General features: G+C 43.0%; 1 protein-coding gene across 1 annotated transcript in view; it reads right to left on the reverse strand.

Annotated features, from left to right (window-relative positions):
- Positions 1-24,058, reverse strand: part of LOC126106137 (uncharacterized) — a 134,734-nt gene that overhangs the window by 91,207 nt on the left and 19,469 nt on the right. The window contains exon 3 of the mRNA XM_049912380.1: positions 5,421-7,429. Coding sequence (XP_049768337.1) covers positions 5,421-7,429 — 2,009 coding nt within the window. The remainder of the gene's footprint in view (positions 1-5,420; positions 7,430-24,058) is intronic.

The raw sequence follows: 24,058 nt of genomic DNA on the forward strand, positions 1-24,058 counted from the left end.
ATACATGATCCACCACACATTTTGCTGTTGCAGCAGTGTGGTTACATTATAGGCCAGCAATGCAATGTAATAAATTTATGAGGAAAGACATCATGCAACACCCAGCCTTCTAGCTTCTTATTTTCTACAGGGTGCCAGAAAATGAGCAAAGCTCAGTCTCGAGCTTCGATGGTGGTGGTGGTGGTGGTGGTGGTGGTGGTCCACCAGCAAAACAGAGGCTTTATCATCTGTAGAAGTCAGAGTGTAAATGCTAAACAGATGCCCCTCAGTTGATGAACAATGAAAACAGAGGTCAAAATGCACTTTAGAAGGTTGTAGAGGCCTAACAATTGTCCGATGCAATGCATGTCAAATGTTCCTATGCTTCACCTCTGAGAGAAATTTTTTTGCTCTTTTTCATGAAAAGTGAATTTGAGTTAAGTTTCTGTCAATAGCAGGATTACATAAAACGTTTAGAACAATACTGTTGTTAAGATTATATGTATCTTCCCGTATCAACATAGGTACCATGCGTGATACCTTATTAAATTGTATGTTAAGACAGTTTTAGAAACATACACTTGGATAAAAATAGAAGGAAGGCTGCGAGAAGAACAAAGTGGGTTCAAAATAGGATGCCCCACAGTAAATCTAATTTTCACTGAGAGACAGTCAAGGAGTACCTCTATGAATGTTGAAATAGATTCACTGATGACCTTCCTGGAAACAAAAAAATCATGTGAGAGTATATGTAAAAACAAGGTACGGAAGTTCCTGGAGGTGTAGGAAAGCAGACTATATGGACGATAAGAGGAATGAACAATGGATCTGTGAGCTGTATGAAAGGGGGAGTAGAGAGATCAGATTGGCTGCAACAGAATAATGGCTCGGGTCAGGGCAGTGCACTCTTGCCATCTCTCTTCGCCGGGGTGATGGGAGAGGTAATGGCCAGAGTGATACAAGTAACTGGGGAATGAAAGATGAAGGGAATGGTGTTGTACACAATTTTATGATTTGGGGAAATAAGAGGAGGAAGCATGGGAGCAGTTGAACATATGGCAATGAATAGTGCAAGGATACAGGGTGAAGTTTTGTATACGGAACAGTGAAATGATGATCAGAACCAAAAAGAAGGAGAACCACTGACGAAGGTAGCATTGCTAGTACAATATGTTATTCACTTTCTTCATCTAGGTAGTCAGGATGTTCGTACAGTCACTTTCCTAATCAAAATGTTTAGCTATAGTGATTATTACAAAATTTTTAGCTATAATGATTATTACAGTCTAAAGTACATTAATCAACCATCTGTTTAGTTGTGAATGGAGACATGTTAATTTTTGTTAGGCTACTTACAGGCTATGTGAGCTGCCAACCTGTAATGTAATACCTAAGTTACTACTTCAAAGCTCATCACCATGTTTTGAGAATAAAAAATGTGAATTATATGAAAAATAAACTTGACACTATTAATTAGACTAATTTAGAAATGTTTTAGAGCAGTGGTTCCCAACAGGTGGTCCATGGACCCCCAGGGGTCCACGAGCTATGCCAGAGGGGTCTGCAAGATGCTATTAGAATAAAAAATATATTAAATATATTTCATATGATAACAGATTTTTTGTTTTGGCCACTTCCTGAATGAGCAGAGCTTTAGCTAACGCTAACTTCTGCATCTAGTGCCTTCCTAGAGCCAACTGACACTAGCACACTCTAGCGCAAAACTAGAATTAGGTAGAGGCAAATAGTTCTGCTGTATGCCGTTAGACTGCGTGCGCTGCCTCTTTGCAGCTGACAACTGACAGTCACTTTACACAGAAACTCGCATTTCAGACGACAATCGACCATTGTTAATTTATTGCCAGTGCTTTCACACACCATGTTGTTTACATATTCAATATTCTGTATTAAAACAGTAGTGTTTGTAAAGCATTGTTTTTCGCGGAAGCTAAAGTTCACGTAGTTAAAAATGGACTATTGGTTAACAAGTGGTTCGTTAAAATGAGAAAGGCCTACAGGTTAAGAAGAAGATAATGCATCTGATTTTCAAGCAAGTAAGTCAGTGACTCTCGAACCGAAGTTGTCAGTGTCCACTGAACCTAAATCGTCGGCGTCCCTTGAACCTAACCCTTCCAAGATCAGTGTTAAGCTTACTGGAAAAATTAAAAAATATAACTTTGATTACCTGGAAATCGGTTTTATGTTCACCAGACCTGAGCAACAGCCTAAACCTCAATATATAATTTACTATGAAAGCCTTTCGAAAGAATGTATGAAACTAGCAAAACTCCAGCGCCATCTTGAAACAGAGCACTCAGAGTACAAAAGTAAATCATTAGATTTTTTCAAAAATAAATTAGGAGAGTTGAAAACATCTCATAAAACAATTACCAAACACTGTGGTGCAAATGTAAATGAAAATGCAGCCCTTGCGCCTTACGAGGTGGCTCAGCTTGTTGCTAAATGTGGGAAAAACTACAGAATTGCTGGGGAACTTATACTGCCGTCAGTAATAATACTTTGCAAGAGAATGTTAGGTGATGCAGCTGCTTAGGTAATAGGGACTGTCCCGCTCTCAAATAATACTGTTCAGAGACAAATTACTGATATGGCAGTTAGCATCGAAGAAACATTGCTGGCTAGACTTTGCACGAGTGACATGTATGCTCTACAATTGGATGGAAGCACAGACATTTCAAAAAAAGCTATGTTGGTTTTCGCACGATTCTTATGGGAGGACCAAGTGCTCAAAGATTTTCTTTTTTCATGCGAACAACTGCATACAACAGCAGACGATATTTTTACTGCACTAAATAATTATCTCAATGAACACGATGTCACCTGGAAAAAATGTGCAAGGATGTCGACGGATAGAGCAAATTCAATGGCTGGCAAAAAAAAACAGGACTTCTAGCTTGTTTAAAGCAGTAGCCCCTGAGGTGAAATGGACTCACTGTAGTATCCATCGTGAAGCCTTAGTAGCCAAAAGATTGCCTGAACCTTTGCAAAAAATACTTAACAAAGAAGTTCAAATCATCAACTACATTAAAACTCGACATCTGCAATACAGATTATTGTCTTTGTTGTGTAAAGAGATCGGCAGTGAGCGTGAGCAACTTCTTATTCATACGGAAGTAAGATGGCTTTCTTGAGGTAGGATCTAGTCAAGATTTTCTGAACTTAGAGACAAGGTTAGTGTCTTCCTTCTTGACACAAAGTACGTGGATCTTCTCACTAACTTCTCTTGGCTTTGCTCAGTTGCGTACTTAGCTGATGTGTTTGAACAATTGAATGTGTTAAACTTGAGTTTACAAGGAAAAAATGTAGACATGTTGAAAGTTGAGGATAAAATTAGTTCCATGGTCAAAAAGTGTCAGATCTGGGCATCCAGGATAGAAAATGAGTCACTAACTAACTTTTCTACTTTAAAACAATTCTTGGAGTCATAAGAGGAGAGTTTGCCTGACCAGATCAAGATCAATGTAGCCGAGTATCTATGCAGCCTAGCCACAACTTTTAGAGAGTATTTCCCTGAACCTGACCCTGACAACAGAGGGATTCGAAATAGACAAAATCCAAGGCCTTACTGAAGAAGAGCAAGATCAACTTGTGGATCTGTCCAGCTGTGGTACGATGATAAACATTTTCATCGGTGATAAAATTACAGACTTCTGGGCATCAGCACGCAAGGACTACAAGAAACTTGGACATCAGGCAAGGAAAAGGTCCTTCCATTTGCAACCACATATCGGTGTGAGCAAGCATTTTCTTCCATGTGTTCCATGAAAAACAAATATAGGAATTGGCTCAACATGCGGTCGGATTTCAGAGTGAAAGTTTCAAATTTGGAACCTAATATTTCAGAAATAATGGACAGAGTGAAAGTTTCAAGATTGGAACCTACTATTTCAGAAATAATGGACTCAAAGGTCAGACTGAACTCATCTCATTAAGAACTGAAAATTAAAACTAACTGTATACTGATGGAGTACTCTGTTGTAAATGTATTTTTTCAAATAAATAATACCTTGAATGAAATTAGTGTTTTCTTATTTTTCACACATTTCTACTCAAAGCAACCTCAAGTGTAGTACACTTGAAACACCAATACACTCAGTTTTAATTTTTTCTGTCATTTTCAGTTCATACTCAATTTTTATTTTTTTATGGAGTTTGTTATACTAAACACCCAGATCTGAAGACAAAGATTTTGAGCAATAATCAAAAATTTTACAATAACAATGATGGCTAAATTGAAAAAGTTTTAAGCTCAATGTTTCTTCAATAATGAATATGTCAACGTTTTTTCTAAGTACCAAAAATAGAAAACGTATAAAAAGACTCTTAATTTGGCTTTTTTAGGTACTCGATACTGTGATACGACACGGTACCAATCATGCTCGATGAGGGGGTCCTCGAGAAAATTTTGTTGGGAACCTCTGGTTTAGAGCATCAGATAGTCATCTGAATGACTGGGGTAGCAAAAGATATAAGAGACTTATGAGGGATCCAAAATAGACCAGAAGCTTACACAATAAAAATCTATAAACGACCTAGCAGATAATGTCAAAAGTTCGGTTAGAACTTTTGTTGATGATGCTGTCGTATACAGAGAAATAGCAAAGCTAGAAAATTGTAGGAAAATTCGGGAGGGCAGCAGAGATCGACGCTCAGTGTGCTGATTGGCGGTCGGCCCTTTATTGTACAATCGTACAACCGCAGAGCAATCACTGGAAGCAGTCACATCTGTAAAATATCTAGGAGAATGTGTACGGAGTGAGAAGTGGAACTAATCGCAATTAAGCAGATGTGGGACAGTATTGTTGGAAGAACCTCAAAGACATTGTAGCCCTCCCACAAAGGTGGCAGCTTTCAGAACCCTAGTTCTACCAATACTGGAATACTACTCATAGTTTGAGATCTGTACCAGATAAAACTGACAGATGAAACTGAGAAGATCCAAAGAAGAGCAGCACATTTCGTTAAGGATTCATTTAGTAAGCACGATAGGATCACGGACACTCACAGCCAGCTCCAATGGCAGACAACGAAGGGAGGCATTCTACATCAAGGTGTGGTTCACTTTTAAAAGTCTGGGAGCTTACGTCCCTAGAAAGGTCAACCGTATGTCACTTCCTCCTACATGCATCTCAAAAAAAGACCACAACAATAAAATTAGAGAGATTGGAGCTCACACAGAGGCTTATCCGCAAACCATCGATGACTGGAATACAAAAAGGGGAAAGTAACAGTGCAAAAAGTACCCCCTGCCACACACTGTAAGGTGGTTTTGTTGGGTAGAGATGTAGAAGTCGATTTTCTGTTACCAGAAATAGCAAACTTCACTAGCCTAAAAAGAAATAAATAAGAAGCAACAAAGCAACAACTGTGATAAGAGCTATTGTTTCTCACAACACTCTCATCATGAAGAATTCACTTACCTGCCTCTGTGACTGCGCTCATCACTTGTGGCGTAGCTACAGTTACCACAGGGCCCTGTGTCATAGACGGATGTTGGCTCTGCTGCACCAGCAGCTGCGTCCGCAGCAGAGACGGCCGCGCCTTAAATGTCTGCTGCAGAGCCGGCCGCGCATCAGGCGTTCGCAAGAGAGGTGAACGAACCTCAGGTGTTTGCAGCAGACGTGACCTCGCATTAGGCGTCTGCAGCAGAGGCGGCCGCGCGTCAGGCGTCTCCAGCAGAGGCGTCCGCGCGTCAGGCGTCTCCAGCAGATGCGGCCGCGCGTCAGGCGTCTCCAGCAGATGCGGCCGCGCGTCAGGCGTCTCCAGCAGATGCGGCCGCGCGTCAGGCGTCTCAAGCAGATGCGGCCGCGCGTCAGGCGTCTCAAGCAGATGCGGCCGCGCGTCAGGCGTCTCAAGCAGATGCGGCCGCGCGTCAGGCGTCTCCAGCAGATGCGGCCGCGCGTCAGGCGTCTCAAGCAGATGCGGCCGCGCGTCAGGCGTCTCCAGCAGATGCGGCCGCGCGTCAGGCGTCTCCAGCAGAGGCGGCCGCGCGTCAGGCGCCTGCAGCAGAGGCGGCCGCGCGTCAGGCGCCTGCAGCAGAGGCGGCCGCGCGTCAGGCGCCTGCAGCAGAGGCGGCCGCGCGTCAGGCGCCTGCAGCAGAGGCGGCCGCGCGTCAGGCGCCTGCAGCAGAGGCGGCCGCGCGTCAGGCGCCTGCAGCAGAGGCGGCCGCGCGTCAGGCGCCTCCAGCAGATGCGGCCGCGCGTCAGGCGCCTCCAGCAGATGCGGCCGCGCGTCAGGCGCCTCCAGCAGATGCGGCCGCGCCTCAGGAGTCTCCAGCAGATGCGGCCGCGCGTCAGGCGCCTGCAGCAGAGGCGGCCGCGCGTCAGGCGACTGCAGCAGAGGCGGCCGCGCGTCAGGCGACTGCAGCAGAGGCGGCCGCGCGTCAGGCGACTGCAGCAGAGGCGGCCGCGCGTCAGGCGACTGCAGCAGAGGCGGCCGCGCGTCAGGCGACTGCAGCAGAGGCGGCCGCGCATCAGGCGTCTGCAGCAGATGCGGCCGCGCATCAGGCGTCTCCAGCAGATGCGGCCGCGCATCAGGTGTCTCCAGCAGATGCGGCCGCGCATCAGGCGTCTCCAGCAGATGCGGCCGCGCATCAGGCGTCTCCAGCAGATGCGGCCGCGCATCAGGCGTCTCCAGCAGATGCGGCCGCGCATCAGGCGTCTCCAGCAGATGCGGCCGCGCATCAGGCGTCTCCAGCAGATGCGGCCGCGCATCAGGCGTCTCCAGCAGAGGTGGCCGCGAATCAGGCGCCTGCAGCAGAGGCGGCCGCGAATCAGGTGCCTGCAGCAGAGGCGGCCGCGAATCAGGTGCCTGCAGCAGAGGCGGTCGCGAATCCCGCTTCTGCAGCAGAGGGGGCCGCACATCAGGTGTCTGCAGAAGAGGCAGCCGTGCTTCAGGTGTCTGCAGCAGAGGCTCCCGCACCTCAGGTGTCTGCAGCAGAGGTTCCCGCACCTCAGGCGTCTCCAGCAGAGGCGGCCGCGCATCAGGCGCCTGCAGCAGAGGCTCCCGCACATCAGGTGTCTGCAGCAGAGGCTCCCGCACATCAGGTGTCTGCAGCAGAGGCTCCCGCACATCAGGTGTCTGCAGCAGAGGCCGCCGTGCATCAGGTGTTTGCAACAGAGGCGGCCGCATCTCAGGTGTCTGCAGCAGAGGCCGCCGCGGCTCAGGTATCTGCAGTAGAGGCGCCTCGGCCTCAGATGTCGACCGCACCTCAGGTGTCTGCAGCAGAGGCGGCCGCACCTTAGGCGTACGCAGCAGCAGACGTGGATGCACCTCAGGCGTATGCAGCAGCAGACGCGGACGCACATCACGCGTCTGTGGCTGCTGCTGCTGCACCACACGTCGTTTTGCTGGGGCCGGAGAACCGTATTGTACCGGCCCTCTGTCTATAATCGGCTCAGAGATGAGGTGGACGTGGGTCAGCAGCCGGCTACAAACAACACACGAGACATTAAATCAACAAACAAGGCTTGAAATACCAGAAAAACAGAACGTACAACCAATTTACTATAGGAGTATATTCGGGGCACTGAGTGGCCAGCTGAGATGCCAGAGAGATTCTAAACATTACAGTTGTTCAATAATATTCAATTTATTCTGTACGTACATGATGTGATCAAACAGAAACAAGAATTTTTTCCTTAAAGAACCTTATTCGTTCATCAACATCGACTCTGTTCCATCGTAATTAATCCATCTCTGATATAATGTACTTGTGCCAGCACTTTTTCCAATCTAGAAACAATTTCTGGAACTCACTTTCTGTATGGTGTTCAGCTCCTACAATGATTCTGTTTTTACCTCATCAACAGTTGCACAATGACGTCCTTTCACAGTTCTCCTCACCCACCGGAAAAAGAAAGAAGTCCCAGGGGACCATATTACGTGATTACAGTGGCTGAGGCAATGTTACGGTTTTATTTTTTGCCATAAAATGAGGAACAAGCATTGAGGTGTCAGCGGGAAAATTATCGAGAAGCAACGTCCACAAGTGGTGTTGCCACAATTCTGGTCATTTTCTCCAGATTGTTACACACAAATGGCACATAACTTCCAGGTAGTAATTCTTATTAATCATACTACTGTAAGGCAGGAATTCATGATGCACTATCCCATTGTAATCAATGAAAACAGTGAGAACAACCTTCATAATTGATTGAATTTTTTTAGGTCTTGGCTCTTCAGGCAGTTTCCACTGGACGATTAGATCTCAGTTTCAGCATGTATACCCACATTTCGTCACCTGTTATAACATTCTTTAGAAGTTCTGGATCATTGGCAACTTCATTTGGCAATTCGTGATTGATGTTCATGAGACGTCATTTCTGGTTGAAATCCAACAATTTTGGAACAAACTTTGCCACTACAAGTTTCATGCCCAAAACAGCTAAAAAAATTGCTTGGCACGGGCTAAAGGGTACGCTGACATCATCTGCAACCTCTCCCATGATGATTTGGCAATTTTCTAGAACCATTTTCTTTACTTCTACCACCACGTCATCAGCAATTGATGTACTAGGGTGTCCAGGGCGGTCATCATTTCCGACGTCTTCTCGACACTCTTTGAAACGTTTACACCACTCTTAAAATATCGTCTTACTTGTAGTACATTTGCCAAAAGCCACAGTCAACATTTCTAATGTGCTGCTGCATTTTTCTTCCATTTTTTAAGCAAACTTTAGTGAAATTTTTTTATCTATCTTTTTCAAAAGAAAAAGTTCACAAAGCCCTTGCAAACACGTATAACCTTATCAACTCTCAACAGTAAACTAAATATTCAAAATAACTGAAAGTGCAAACATGTGTTGCGAACATGTGTACCAACAACAGTATAAAAAAATTTAAATAAAAAATCCGATATATGAAACCCATAAAATTAAGAAAGTTGCAATACTTTTTGATCACAACTCTTATGTATCACATCCCTATCACAGGGGTATTTCCGCACAGGTTGAAATATGTATCAGTGAGAACCATTTACAAGAAAGGTAATAAGACAGATTATTAACAACTACAACGCACTCTTCTTACCTCCTCCTTGAAGGTAGTCAGTATGTGAGAACTGTAACACACTCCTCTCTAAACAATAAACTCAATCAGCCTCAATTTCAATTTCAAAAGGGTGTCTCCAAAGAACATGCTATTTTGCATTTCAGAAATAAGATTCTACAAAATTTAAATGACAAAATATTGTCAACTGGTATTTTCTGTGACTCATTAAAAGCATTCAAATGTGCATTTCACAATTTTCTCCTAGAGATCTTACTGGTAACTTGTTTTAAATGATTAATGGAAAATCTCACATAAAGATGTGAAACAAATACTAACAAAGAGATAGAGGGGCTGGCCAGTACTTACCTCAGCTCAGTACAGCCGATAGATACACATAAAACAGAACCGAAAATTTACATTCCTAGCTTTCGGAACAAATGTTCCTTCATCAGGGAGGAGAGAGGGGAAAGAAAGGGAAGAAGGGAAAGGAGATTCAGTTACTCACAACCCAGGCTATGAAGCAACAGGGAAAGGAAAATAGGGAGGCTACAAGGATGGAGGCATGGTTGTCAGACAACCATGCCTCCATCCTTGCTACCCTCCCTATTTTCCTTTCCCTGTTGCTTCATAGCCTGGGTTGTGAGTAACTGAATCTCCTTTCCCTTCTTCCCTTTCTTTCCCCTCTCTCCTCCCTGATGAAGGAACATTTGTTCCGAAAGCTAGGAATGTAAATTTTCGGTTCTGTTTTATGTGTATCTATTGGTAACTTGTTTTCATTGTCTCTAACTAAAATGATGCAGTGGGTCGCATTGAGGAGCTCAGAGAGTGTATAGAATGAAACCCAATCTTCAGAATGGGGAATAATCATTGCAGGTGTAGCACAGTTATTGACACTCAGTCTGCTCTTATCCTGGTAATGTATAAAGGACCTTCTCTCTCTTATTCAAGGCGCTGGAATAGCTCCTTTGGCTGACAATGGAAATCAGTATAATAAATAAGCCTAAATGATTAACTTTGGCAGGGAAAGAAATGCTAGCAAAGTCCACCGAACATAGCCATACAGGACTGAGGAACATTTGATAGTTTGTATGCCTTGTTGCATGGTTTGGTTACAAAAATAAATGAGAGGACACAAAAGAAGGAATTGCTGCACAGTCAATATACCTTTCCATTCTTAACAGTACACTTAAAGATATCTCAGTTACTACTGAGGATGAAAATATAATAGGTGTGTTTCCTGAGATACTTCAAACATATTTTCTCTCTTTCAAAAAATATTTACAGTACTGTTTCTGTCATGTCAACAGAATGGATACACACAGAGGGTGTTCACTGGAGTGTTTCATGAGATGAGACCTGAGACATCTGACACTGACCAAAATAGTGTTCTGGTGCTCTTTACGAATCAAGTGTTGGGGTAAGTTTATGTGACTGACAGCACTGCGTTTATGTGACTGACAGCACTGCCTCATATTAAATTGTAGTACACAGTCACATGATATGCAAGGAAGAGTCAATATTTTGAGCAGTGAGTGGGTCAGATGTATGCTGCACTGACCATACACCAGAGATGCTCCATCACTGTTGTAAAGTCCAGTTATTCTTTGTGTATCATTATAGCCCACAATACACATTGCTGAACTGAATATCATAGCAGGCTAATAGAGGAGAACTCCATTTATTAGGAACATAAAGTTAGGAATTAGTAAAGAATGCAATACAGCACCAGCAATACAATAACATCATAAATCTAACGGAAATAAAAGAAACAACCAAAAATGTATAATGTCACTAACAACACAGTCATCATCACAATCAACAATTCAACACAACCTTAACAAGAATAAAAGTTTACATGCAAAGAAAAAAAGGAAAAAAATAGTGAAATTTAGAAAACTGAAAAACGTAACTTAAGATACATCCACTAAGACAAAAACAAGCAAATGAAAAAAAAAAAAAACCTAGCATAATTGACCACGTAATTTCAACAATGTAGGAAAAGACAGATTGTTACTTACAGTAAAGAAGACATGTCAAGTTGCAGACAAATAAGACACTTACATATAGCTTTCAACCACAGCCTTTGTCAGTGAAAAACACACACACACACACACACACACACACGCAAGCAAGCAAGCAAACACACACCTCCCACACACACACAAGCAAGCACACACCTCCCACACACACGACCACCAACTCCTAAGATGGTGGAGTTGGTGTGTGTGTGTGTGTGTGTGTGTGTGTGTGTGTGTGTGTTCACTGATGAAGGCCGTGGCTGAAAGCTATATGTGTATTTTAATTGTGCCTGTCTGCAACTTGACATGTCTTCTTTAAGGTAAGTAGCAATCTGTCTTTTCGTGCATTGTTGATATTGCTACCTGAAGTTTCAATTGTTTGACAATGTAATTTCATATGGATAACACTAGACTTACTGAGATGTGAAACATTTTTAGACCCAAAGTGAAAATTTAGGGAATTACTATTTTTCTTCACTCCAAAATGGTATAGCTTTACGGCATTATATGCTTCTTGCCTTCTAAGATGTTTATAAAGTCTTTGTACTTCATTGCTTTGATGAAATTATTACTTTTGCTATGAAACAGAAGTCAAGCAAGTTTAAACAACTCAAAAGCATTTATCAGTATTTCATATATATGTATTAACATTTTAGGGGCTATTCTATTCCACATATAAATTTTTGAGATTGTTGACTGAAAAGTGACTTTTCCCCTGCAAAACTTGCCTCTGCAAATGTCTTATAACAAGAAATATGCTGTTCAGAGAGAGAGAGAGAGAGAGAGAGAGAGAGAGAGAGAGAGAGAGCAAAAGGGTGCAAATATCCAAATAGTGTGAAAGTCAGATATTAAATAATGAGGAAGACTTATCATTTTGTTCCACAAGGAAAATGTGGACAAAAGATTAAATTGAGTTGAAAAATTGAATGCAGACCCATCCAAACTCTCAAAGACATAAGGGAGGCACCATCAACATTTTAGGACCAGTACGTAAAAGTATAAAGTACCCATCTGTGCCTCCAATGTTCACAGAAAACTCATTACACCCCTGCAATCTGTAAATAATCCTTTCAGCAATTTTTATACAGAGATTCAGCAAATCATACACTTTTGTAATTAGGTTTAATAATACTGCTTAACCAAACCAGATTGATATAATATACTGTGAACAACAAATTAAATGTATTATTGCAGTATATAAATTACAAGTTGTATAAACTGTCTAAAACAGTTGAAAGTAAAACAAAATATACATTTAATCATTTCTGGCAGCAACTGCACATTGGTTTTAGTATGGTGCATAATAACAAGTAGAGTTGGGAAAATCCACCTTTCATGGAATCGTGTTTTTATTATAATTTTACTTTGCGATTCCTTGCTTTGGGTGAAGCAAACTTATCAATTATGTCATCAAAGTCAAATTTAGCAGTCGTTTCACATTCTATCAATAGTAATTCCTGCAATTCCTTGCTTTAGGTGAAGCAAACTTATCAATTATGTTATCCAAGTCAAATTTAGCAGTTGTTTCACATTCTATTGATATTAAGTAGTTTTTGTCATTTTTGATTTGCGGAAACCGCAATCACAAGATATTCCGGTCACTAATATTGTCATAAATATCAACAAATCTCTATTTTGCGAAACCAGTCCTTCCAACCAACAAAGGTTGATCGTAACTTCTAGTAAGTGTTTTTATTAGTGGTTTAGTAGTCAGTATGTAGCTGCATATTGTGTGAGAAATTTTCTGTTTTCTTGTGCACCTGATGTGAGTGAGGCTGACTTCCCTTTGTGACACTTGCTGTTTAGGAAATTATTCCTTGTTGCTGGCATTCTGCCTAGGAGACTCACTGTGGATCCGAGAGACTTGGAGCTCGTAACAATTCCACTAATGTCACGGGAGACAAGGAAATCCAGTTTGGCTAAGAGACAGCTAGCTGATAAGATATATGAAACTCTATCAAGAGCAATTATAATACCTGATTCTGAGATGCACGTAATATGGAATGAAAAATTATAACAGAGGTACACTATATGCATGTATTTGGAAATTTGAGCCTACTTTTCAGCTGTTACAAACAGAGTAGCTTCAAGAACGCAGTCTGACGCCTGAGGATCTGTTCATAGCCATCCAAGCGGCAGTTACAAAGCAAACTACGGCAACTGCAAGACATTACTTAATTGCCAACCTCCTTACAACATCGTAATGTAACATCACCTATCACATATTCCATTCCAACACACGAGCACGCATGCACACAACTGTATCCGTATATGTGCCATCACAACATAAGGATAGAAAAGTGTGTGTGTGTGTGTGTGTGTGTGTGTGTGTGTGGACTCTGGCACATCAAGAATTTATTTTGAAAGCTATCAAGTTTTCTTTCTCTTGTGTGTGCCTGTCAATGACTAAATTATTGACCCTGAACATGTGTCTTATTGAGATGTTTACACAATTATAGCACTGTGATGCCATATTGAAAATTTTTGTCTAGTTTCAATAGAAAGCATGTGAAAGAGAACTGAATTGTTAATAAAGGTGAATGGTATGCATACAAAATACTGATGAATTTAACTGTTAAGTAAGTGTATGTAATACAAAAATGTTCTCTTTTCAAAAATTCTGCTTGAGCATAATAAGTTTCATGTTTCTGCATGTATGGTCAATAAGCATCAGGATCCGAGACAATACGAGTCATCAACAGTTCGCCATCTTCACTAGACGTAGTAAAAAATGTGTAAGAAGTGACAAATGGGACATGAACCCGTCACTGCCATGGCATATGTGTTTGTTTATTGTATGGGTTTTTGACACACTGGAAAAAAAACACAGTGTGTGTAGAACATATTATTTACAATATAAAATCTTATAAACAAACATCTAGGGCATTTATGTAATCTACTGACTTTGGAGTCACCAAAAGGAAATCTTCTAGTCTACCATCCTCTGTTCTTGCGGTGCATTATTCTGTAATGTGCCTAATGGTCTTTGGTTCTCTGCAATCACAAAGCGGGGATGGCTGCTTACCCCATTTGCATAAAAACTGTGCACATCTGCCGTGTTGGGTACTAATTCTGTTTAGCATTGCCCACGTTTTGTGTGGCAAGTCAAATACCAGTAATTTTTGGGTGATACACAGCATATTATTATTTTGTTGTCCAGTCCATTCTTCAGTCTACCCATTAGTAATGTTGAACTCCTCTTCCACAACAACCCTCGCCATTATTGTCAGTGGTCACCTACAGCAGTGTCTGTTACAGTTTGCATCATCCACACCTTGATGGATTGATAGATTTTTTATTATCCATTACCTCTTTGTACTTATTCGTGAGAGCATTCAAGTGACGTAATTGAGTTGGTGGAATGTGGCTTAGTGCTGGCAGTCAATCTGTAGGTGTTTATTTAAAAATGCCAGCAGTCATTCTCACAGTATTATTTAGCTGAACATCTATCTTTTGTGCATATGTGCTGCTTAGCCAAACTGTGGCACAATATGGGCACTTGAGTAGACAAGTCCCACAGCAAAAGAATGAAGTGCAGATGCTGATGCTCCCCTTGTTGTACCACATAGCTTTTGAATAACACTGTTTGTTGTTTTCAGTTTTTCAGCTGTTTTTGTTAGATTCTCTCCGAAAGACAGACTTCTATCAAGAGTTACCCCCAGGTACTTGGGTATTTTATTACGAGTGAATGTAATGTTTTCAAATTGTACGTCAAGTTTTTGTTCTGGCAAGTTTCTTATTTATGTATAAACAGGAAGCCTCTATTTTGGTGGCGTTTGGTTGCTGTCTCCCTTCGCAAAGATATTTTACCACTACATCTAGGTCCTCCCTTAGGATTTCTTCTGACTGTTCAATTAAAGTTGAATGCACCCAGTCATCAGGTTAACCAAACTTCCTCGGTTTTGTTTTGGCAAGCCTGCAACGTACAAGTCGAAGAGAAGTCGAGCAATGACTGATCCCTGTGGTAGAATGCGTTGTTTTTTGTTTTTTTTTTGACGAGCTGGCGTTGACTCTCATGACTATTTGGAACAGTTGATCATTTAACACACTGTTGATTAGGCAAGTGGTTGGTCTGCAAGGAGTTATGTGAAGAATCTCACATATCACGCCTTCTCGCCACACTGCGTCAGACGCTGCTGATAAGCCAATCAATGCAGCTGCAGTTTTAAGCTTTCTTTGAAATCCTGCCTCCATGTAGGTCATGAATGACAGAACTTGATATGTGCAGCTTCATTTTGGGTGGAAGCCTGCTTGTTTGACCTAGTTTGCTTCAAGTAATCTTGTATTAATTCTATTATGGATAATTTGTTCCAGTAGCTTGTAGATCACAGATAGCAGAGTCTGTAGCTCAGGGCTATCAACTGGTTTCCCAGATTTTAATAAAGAGATTATCATAGACCATTTTAATTATTGTGATATATTGCCGGTTTGAATATCTGTGAAGAAATGAGCCAGCCATACTATTGTGTATTTGCCGCAGTCACAGCAACGAACCAGGGTGGCACTTGGAAAAGGTGAGACAGATGACAAAATATATAAAAATGGTGATAAAGTATTTCAAAAATGTGATTAAGAAGGGATAAATTAATTCAATAAACAGTATGGCATAGATGAATTGTTAGCATTTTTTATAATCTCCTACCAAAATGGCAAATTAAGACTATAATAAATATAATATAATATAATAAATTATGATCCTGGATGTGGTGTTGCCATTTTTCCCTTCATACAGATTTATTAACCTTTAACCATTGGTAATTTGATATTGATGATTCAATACTTGTAATAGCAGTTCACAAACCAAATCTACATTATGTTTTTACAACTAATGATTTTCTGCACTTCAATGCTGGAAAGAGATCAACAAATTATTTTTGGATTACTGTTTCTCAGGAATCAGAGAAAGAAATGATGTAATCATATTAGATTTTGTTTTTCCTGATTTTTCTGAATGGTTTCTACCTTCCTTTTATTTGCCCTTTCTTCTATTTTCACAAACTGTACACCCTCACGTACATGCTGGGCCAATTTTGTCACCTTTAAATCATTTTCAGTGTTTTCTTTAGTATAGCCGAAGCTTCCGAGAGCTCGTATCCAGCCTCTTTAGACAGTTGAAGTTATTTTTTCTTTCTTTCAGAGCAGCTGCCTCACAGTCAATTGATGTTTCATGTTATTCACCTTTTTAATCTACACTTCTAGATTTTCCTTTCACATTCTTCCTAATAAGCAGTATAATTTGCATGTGCTTGATATACATACTTAATGAGCTGTCAGCCAATGGTCACAGAAAGAAAAATGGGGGAATTGTCCCAAAAATGCCTCACTGTCAAAACACTGCTTGCAAATCTTCTGATCATCACTGCCTTGTCTTATCTTAGTGTGTGCTTCAAAATGGAATATCTTCTCTCTATGCCCACATCTCCATCGGACAGTGGAAGAGAGAACCCTTAACAAATTTGGAAGTTTGGTTACTTCCACTCTATGTATGATGAGTCTTTCTGAGATCTGCTGCTGCTAGTAATTCTCAATATCTTTGTTGTCTAAAGACGGACCATCTTTTTCAAACTGTAGAACCTTCCATTCATCTAATAAGTAATCTTGCTGGATATCAAATGGCATCCTTTTTGCAATCTTTAACATATTACTGCAGCTTCTTCTCTTTATTCTTACTTTGGGGTGTAAAAACCTAAAATGTTTCATTGGTGCACTTGATAAATATGTTTTTCAATCACTTCTGCAAGCTGCAATTTAATGTTTTTGGGCATCTTTTAGAAACAACAACTTGTCCTGCTCTTCCAGTCTACTATGCTCATCAGCCACTTGCCCACAAACAACTAGTTGTTCAAGAGCTAGCAGATTATTCACTCTAAAGAAATCATTACGAAGAACTTCAGAAATAGTCCCAATTTTTCTCAAAGCTGAAACCTTCAAAACACGAGCCAAAAAGATTTGAAGTACATTTTCTGTTTATGGATGAAGCTTGTGAATCATAAATATTTGGCTTTGAAAATGACGTATAAAGTTACTGCAAATCAAGTTCTGCTGTCATTGATGGTTTTTTTAAAAAAAGTGTTCACAATAGCATTTTACTAGCAAAATTGTTTTTTTAGAGTTACATGCTTAAGAATGTAATGATGAATACCATCCAAATGTTCCAAAATCCTACTGGCTGAAGGTCCTAAAGTAAGCCACCTAGTAGCTGCATGCCTCAAGAACTTGTGATGCGGAAAATTGAACTACCACATTTGTTCAGGTTCTTCCCGCGGAATAGGCCAACTGCCATAATAAAATTAAATGTTGACTAGAAATTTTGATGCTCCTATCTTCAACTAACCACTCCAAAGCCTATAGACACGTAAGGTGTGCTTGCTTGTGTGAATATATGTGTGTTAGATTAGATTAGATTAGATTTACTTTCATTCCAATTGATCCGTAGTGAGGAGGTCCTCCAGGATGTGGAACATGTCAGAAAAACAACAATACATGACAAATATTTACAACTAAAACAAATAAGCTAATGTACCATTCCACAGGTCCCAAGTGGAATGATTGTCATTTTTTAATGAACGCTAAGAGTCATTTTACAAATACTAATGCACTGAATTTAAAATAAAAAAGTTCTTTATTTATTTATAAGGTAATAAACATGTAATACAACTACTGAAATACTTATTTACAATGAACACATTACTGCACTGAAATGGTGCAGAAGTTAGATTATACTTACACACACACACACACACACACACACACACACACACACACACACAAATTTTCAGTGAACACATTACTGCACTGAAATTGTGCAGAAGTTATGTTGTACTTATATACAAATCAGTTGGTTTCACTAAGAAATTCATCAATGGAGTAGAAGGAGTTGGCCACCAATAAATCCTTTAGGCTTCTCTTAAACTGAATTTCATTGGTTGTTAAGCTTTTTATGGCTGCTGGCAAGTTATTGAAAATGTGTGTTCCTGAATAATGCACACCTTTTTGTACAAGACTAAGTGACTTTAAATCCTTGTGAAGATTATTCTTATTTCTAGTATTGATTCCATGAATTGAGCTGTTGGTTTGAAAAAGTGATATATTTTTAATGACAAATTTCATTAAGGAATAAATATATTGGGAAGCTGTAGTTAGTATCCCTAGTTCCCTAAACAGGCTTCTGCAGGATGTTCTTGAGTTCACACCACATATAATTCTTACTGCATGTTTTTATGCCCGGAAAACTTTAGCTTGGCTAGATGAATTACCCCAAAAAAATAATCCCATATGACATTATGGAATGAAAGTAAGCATAGTATGCCAGCTTTTTCATTTTTATATCCCCTATGTCTGACAAAATTCGCATTGCAAACAGAGATTTGTTAAGACGCTTCAGCAGTTCTGTGGTGTGCTCCTACCAGTTGAATTTATTATCAAGCTGTAATCCCAAGAATTTAACACTGTCCACTTCTTCTATCTTCTTGTCATCGCATGTTAGACATATACTCTTGGGACACCCCTTACAAGTTCTGAACTGCATGTAGTGTGTTTTTTCAAAGTTTAGTGACAAAGAATTGGCTAGGAACCAGTGATTAATGTCCACAAATATTTTATTGGCTGATCTTTCTAAGACTACACTTGATTTGCTATTTATTGCAATGTTTGTATCATCGGCAAACAAAACAAACTTGGCATCTGGTAATGTTACTGATGAAAGGTCATTGATATACACAAGGAAAAGTAAGGGCCCCAAAATGGAACCTTGTGGGACCCCACATGTAATTAGTTCCCAGTTGGATGATGCCTGATAGCTTGATACATGTCTCTTTCCTAATAACACCCTTTGTTTCCTGCCAGAGATATAAGATTTGAACCATTTTGCAGCATTTCCTGTTACACTATAATATTCTAGTTTACTTAAAAGGATATTGTGATTTACACAGTCAAATGCCTTTGACAGATCACAAAATATACCAGTTGCCTGCAATTTTTTGTCTAATGAATTAAGCACATTTTCACTGTAAGTGAAGATAGCCTTCTCAATATCAGAACCTTGTAGAAATCCAAACTGTGACTTTGACAGTACGTTATTTGAGATAAGATGGTTATAAAGACGACTGTACATTACTTTTTCGAAAATTTTGAGAATGCTGGCAACAGTGAAATTGGACGGAAATTTGATGCTATTTCTTTATCTCCCTTCTTAAACAGTGGCTTAACTTCAGCATATTTCAGCCATTCAGGAAATATTCCACTGATAAACGACTGGTTACATAGATATGAATATAATAGAGGGAAACATTCCACGTGGGAAAAATATATCTAAAAAGAAAGATGATGAGACTTACCAAACAAAAGCGCTGGCAGGTCGATAGACACACAAACAAACACAAACATACACACAAAATTCTGGCTTTTGCAACCAACGGTTGCCTCGTCAGGAAAGAAGCTTTCCTGACGAGGCAACCGTTAGTTGCAGAATTTTGTGTGTATGTTTGTGTTTGTTTGTGTGTCTATCGACCTGCCAGCGCTTTTGTTTGGTAAGTCTCATCATCTTTCTTTTTAGATATATGGTTACATAGATAGCTTAATATGTTAGTTAGCTCAGAATCACATTCTTTAATTAACTTTGTTGATATTTCATCATACCCACTAGATGTTTTTGATTTTAAAGATTTTATGATGGACATTATTTCTGTTGGGGTAGTGAGGGTCAAATTCATATTATGGAAGTTACTTGAAATGTCTGGTCTAAGGTAATCCATAGCAGCATCTACCGAACCTGACAACCCCATATTTTCAGTTGGTTGGTTGGTTGGTTTGGGGGATGAAAGGGACCAGACTGCTACGGTCATCGGTCCCTTTTTTCAAATACAAAGAACACCCACAGAGAATAAAACCGAGGAACAGAATAGATCACAGACGATACAGAACAAGAGAAACGGAGACAAGACAAGACAAAACGAACTAAAACCACACAGAGTGTGACAGTGGTTGGCCGACCAGAGAAAGAAAAAAGGAAAAGCCAACCACTTAGAAACACATTAAAAGATCAGTTTAAAATCATAGGCCAAAGGCCAGAATCAACACAAAAAATAAAATAAAACAAACACTCAGATGAAAGAATAAAAACTCCCTGCCCTAATAAAACTTAAAACTAAGGCAGCCATAACAGGGTCATCAGATAAAACGGCAGGGAGCGTATCAGGCAGCGCAAATGTCCGCCTGACCACAGCTAAAAGGGGGCAGGCCAACAGAATGTGGGCCACCGTCAAAGCCGCCCCGCAGCGACATACAGGAGGGTCCTCCCGGCGCAGTAAATAACTGTGTGTTAGCCGGGAGTGGCCAATGCGGAGCCGACAAAGGACGACTGAGTCCCTGCGGTTGGCTCGCATGGAGGACCGACACACAGTCGTCGTCTCCTTAATGGCACGGAGTTTATTGGGTGTAATCCGATCGCGCCATTCAGCGTCCCAAAGCGCAAAAACTTTTCGGCGGAGGACTGCCCGCAAATCAGCTTCTGGGAGGCCAACATCCAGAGATGGTTTACTCGTGGCCTCTTTCGCCAGGCGGTCAACATGTTCATTGCCTGGGATACCGACATGACCGGGGGTCCACACAAAGACCACAGAGCGGCCGCAACGCGCAAGAGTATGCAGGGACTCATGGATAGCCATCACCAGACGAGAACGAGGAAAACACTGGTCGAGAGTTCGTAAACCGCTCAGGGAATCGCTACAGATAACGAAGGACTCACCTGAGCAGGAGTGGATATACTCTAGGGCTCGAAAGATGGCGACTAGCTCAGCAGTGTAAACGCTGCAGCCAGCCGCCAAGGACCATTGTTCGGAATGGTCCCCTAGAGTTACCGCATACCCGACACGACCAGCAACCATCGAACCGCTGGTGTAAACAATTCCAGAGCCCTGATACGTGGCCAGGATGGAATAAAAGCGGCGGCGGAAGGCCTCTGGAGGGACCGAGTCCTTCAAGCCCTGTGCCAAGTCGAGCCGAAGGCAAGGGCGAGGAACACACCACGGGGGTGTACGCAGAGGCGCCCGGAAAGGAGGTGGAACAGGGAAAAACCCAAGCCTGCAGAGAAGCTCCTTGACGCGTACGGCGATCGGACAACCCGACCGGGGCCGACGGTCTGGCAGATGGACGACTGACTGCGGGAACAGGACACGATAATTTGGATGCCCGGGCAAGCTTAGAACATGGGCAGCATAAGCGGCCAGCAAACGTTGGCGCCAGAACCACAGTGGAGGTACACCTGCCTCCACTAGTACGCTGTCCACAGGGCTGGTGCGGAAAGCACCAGTGGCAAGGCGTATCCCGCTGTGGAGAATTGGGTCCAGCACCCGTAACGCAGATGGGGATGCTGAGCCATAAGCCAGGCTCCCATAATCCAGACGGGACTGGATTAACGCCTGGTAGAGCCGCAACAGGGTAGAGCGGTCGGCCCCCAGCGGGTGTGGCTCAAGCATCTCAGAGCGTTTAGATGCCGCCAACACATCTGTTTAAGCTGCTGGATATGAGGCAGCCAAGTCAACCGGGCATCGAAAACCACCCCCAAAAACCTGTGGGTCTCCACCACAGCAAGGAGTTCGTCGGCAAGATAAAGCCGCGGCTCAGGATGGACTGTTCGGCGCCGGCAGAAATGCATAACGCGGGTCTTGGCTGCCGAAAACTGAAACCCATGCGCTACAGCCCAAGACTGCGCCTTACGGATAGCGCCCTGTAGCTGACGTTGCCACAGCTGCAATGCCAGTAGAGCTGCAATAAAGGCAGAAGTCGTCAGCATACAGGAAAGCAGAGACAGAATTTCCCACGGCCGCAGCGAGCCTGTTAATGGCTATTAAAAACAGGCAGACACTTAAAACAGAACCCTGCGGCACACCGTTCTCCTGGACGTGGGTGGAACTAAAGAAAGGCTGCGACTTGCACGCGGAAGGTACGATACGACAGGAAATTGCGGATAAAGATCGGCAAAGGGCCCCGAAGACCCCATCCATGAAGCGTAGAAAGGATGTGATGACGCCATGTCATATCGTACGCCTTCCGCATGTCGAAAAAGACAGCGACCAGGTGCTGACGGCGGGCAAAGGCAGTACGGATGGCCGACTCCAGGCTCACCAGATTGCCGGCGGCGGAGCGGCCTTTCCGGAACCCACCCTGAGACGGGGCCAGAAGGCCCCGAGACTCCAGTACCCAATTTAAGCGCCGGCTCACCATCCGTTCGAGAAGCTTACAAAGAACGTTGGTGAGGCTAATGGGGCGGTAGCTGTCCACCTCCAGAGGGGGCTTTCCAGGTTTCAAAATGGGGATGACAACGCCTTCCCGCCATTGCGACGGAAACACCCCCTCGACCCAAAGACGGTTGTAAAGATCGAGAAGGCGCCACTGGCAGTCCACTGAAAGGTGTTTCAGCATCTGACAGTGGATGTCATCTGGCCCAGGAGCGGTATCAGGGCAAGCAGCTAGGGCACTGCGAAATTCCCACTCACTGAATGGAGCATTGTAAGATTCTGAGTGGGTGGTGCGAAACGAAAGGCTCCGACGTTCCATCCGCTCTTTAATGGAGCGGAAGGCCTGGGGGTAATTCGCAGAAGCGGAACTCATAGCAAAATGCTCTGCTAAGCGATTGGCAATGACGTCGGAGTCAGTACAAACTGCTCCATTCAGTGAGAGCGCAGGGACGCTGGCAGGGGTCCGATAGCCGTAGACGCGTCGAATCTTGGCCCAGACCTGCGAAGGAGTGACATGGAGGCCAATGGTGGACACATACCGCTCCCAGCACTCCTTCTTGCCTTGGCGGATAAGGAGGTGGGCCCGCGCACGCAGCCGTTTGAAGGCGATAAGGTGGTCTAAGGAGGGGTGTCGCTTGTGACGCTGGAGCGCCCGCCGGCGATCTTTAATCGCTTCAGCGATCTCAGGCGACCACCAAGGCACAGCCTTCCGCCGAGGGGACCCAGAAGAACGAGGAATGGCAGATTCGGCGGCAGTAACGATGCCGGTGGTGACCGATTGAACCACCGCATCAATGTCGTCATTAGAGAGAGACTCAAGAGCGGCAGTGGAGGAGAACAAGTCCCAGTCAGCCGTAGTCAGAGCCCATCTGCTAGGGCGCCCAAAAGAGTGATGCTGTGGTAGTGACAGAAAGATCGGAATGTGGTCACTACCACACAGGTCGTCATGCACACTCCATTGGACAGACGGTAAGAGGCTAGGGCTACATATTGAAAGGTCAATGGCGGAGTATGTGCCATGCGCCACACTGAAGTGTGTGAAGGCACCATCATTTAAAATCGAGAGATCGAGCTGCGACAATAAATGCTCAACCATGGCGCCTCGACCTGTTGCCACTGACCCACCCCACAGAGGGTTATGGGCGTTGAAGTCGCCCAGTAGCAAGAAAGGTGGCGGCAATTGGGCTATCAGCGCAGCCAGGACATGCTGCGAGACATCACCATCCGGTGGAAGGTAAAGACTGCAGACGGTAACAGTCTGTGGCGTCCACACCCGAACAGCGACAGCCTCTAAAGGTGTGTGGAGAGGGACAGACTCGCTGTGCACAGTGTGAAGGACATAGAGGCAGACGCCACCCGACACCCTTTCATATGCTGCCCGGTTCTTATAATAACCCCGATAACCACGGAGGGCGGGGGTTCGCATTGCTGGAAACCAAGTTTCCTGAAGAGCAATGCAGAAGAAAGGGTGAAGGCTGATAAGTTGTTGGAGCTCAGCTAGATGGTGGAAAAAACCGCCGCAGTTCCACTGGAGGATGATATTGTCCATGGCTGAGAAAGGCGTGAAAGGACTGGGAAGGCAATTTACGCCGCTTGTTCACTCACTGCCACCGATTCAGTACCCGTACGAGAGGCATCCATGGCGTCTGAGGGACCAGCGAGATCAAGGTCCTCAGCGGACGCTAGAATCTCTACTGCATCCTCAGACGCAGAGCGTGAAAGGTGCGGTGGGGTTGGCGCCACCGCAAGTTCTTTGGCCTTAGAGGTCTTTCTCTTGGACTTCTCTCACTGAACCTTGGGTTGCACCGGCTG

This window comes from Schistocerca cancellata, chromosome 10 (genome assembly GCF_023864275.1).
Source record: "Schistocerca cancellata isolate TAMUIC-IGC-003103 chromosome 10, iqSchCanc2.1, whole genome shotgun sequence".
In the NCBI taxonomy this organism is placed as follows: domain Eukaryota; kingdom Metazoa; phylum Arthropoda; class Insecta; order Orthoptera; family Acrididae; genus Schistocerca; species Schistocerca cancellata.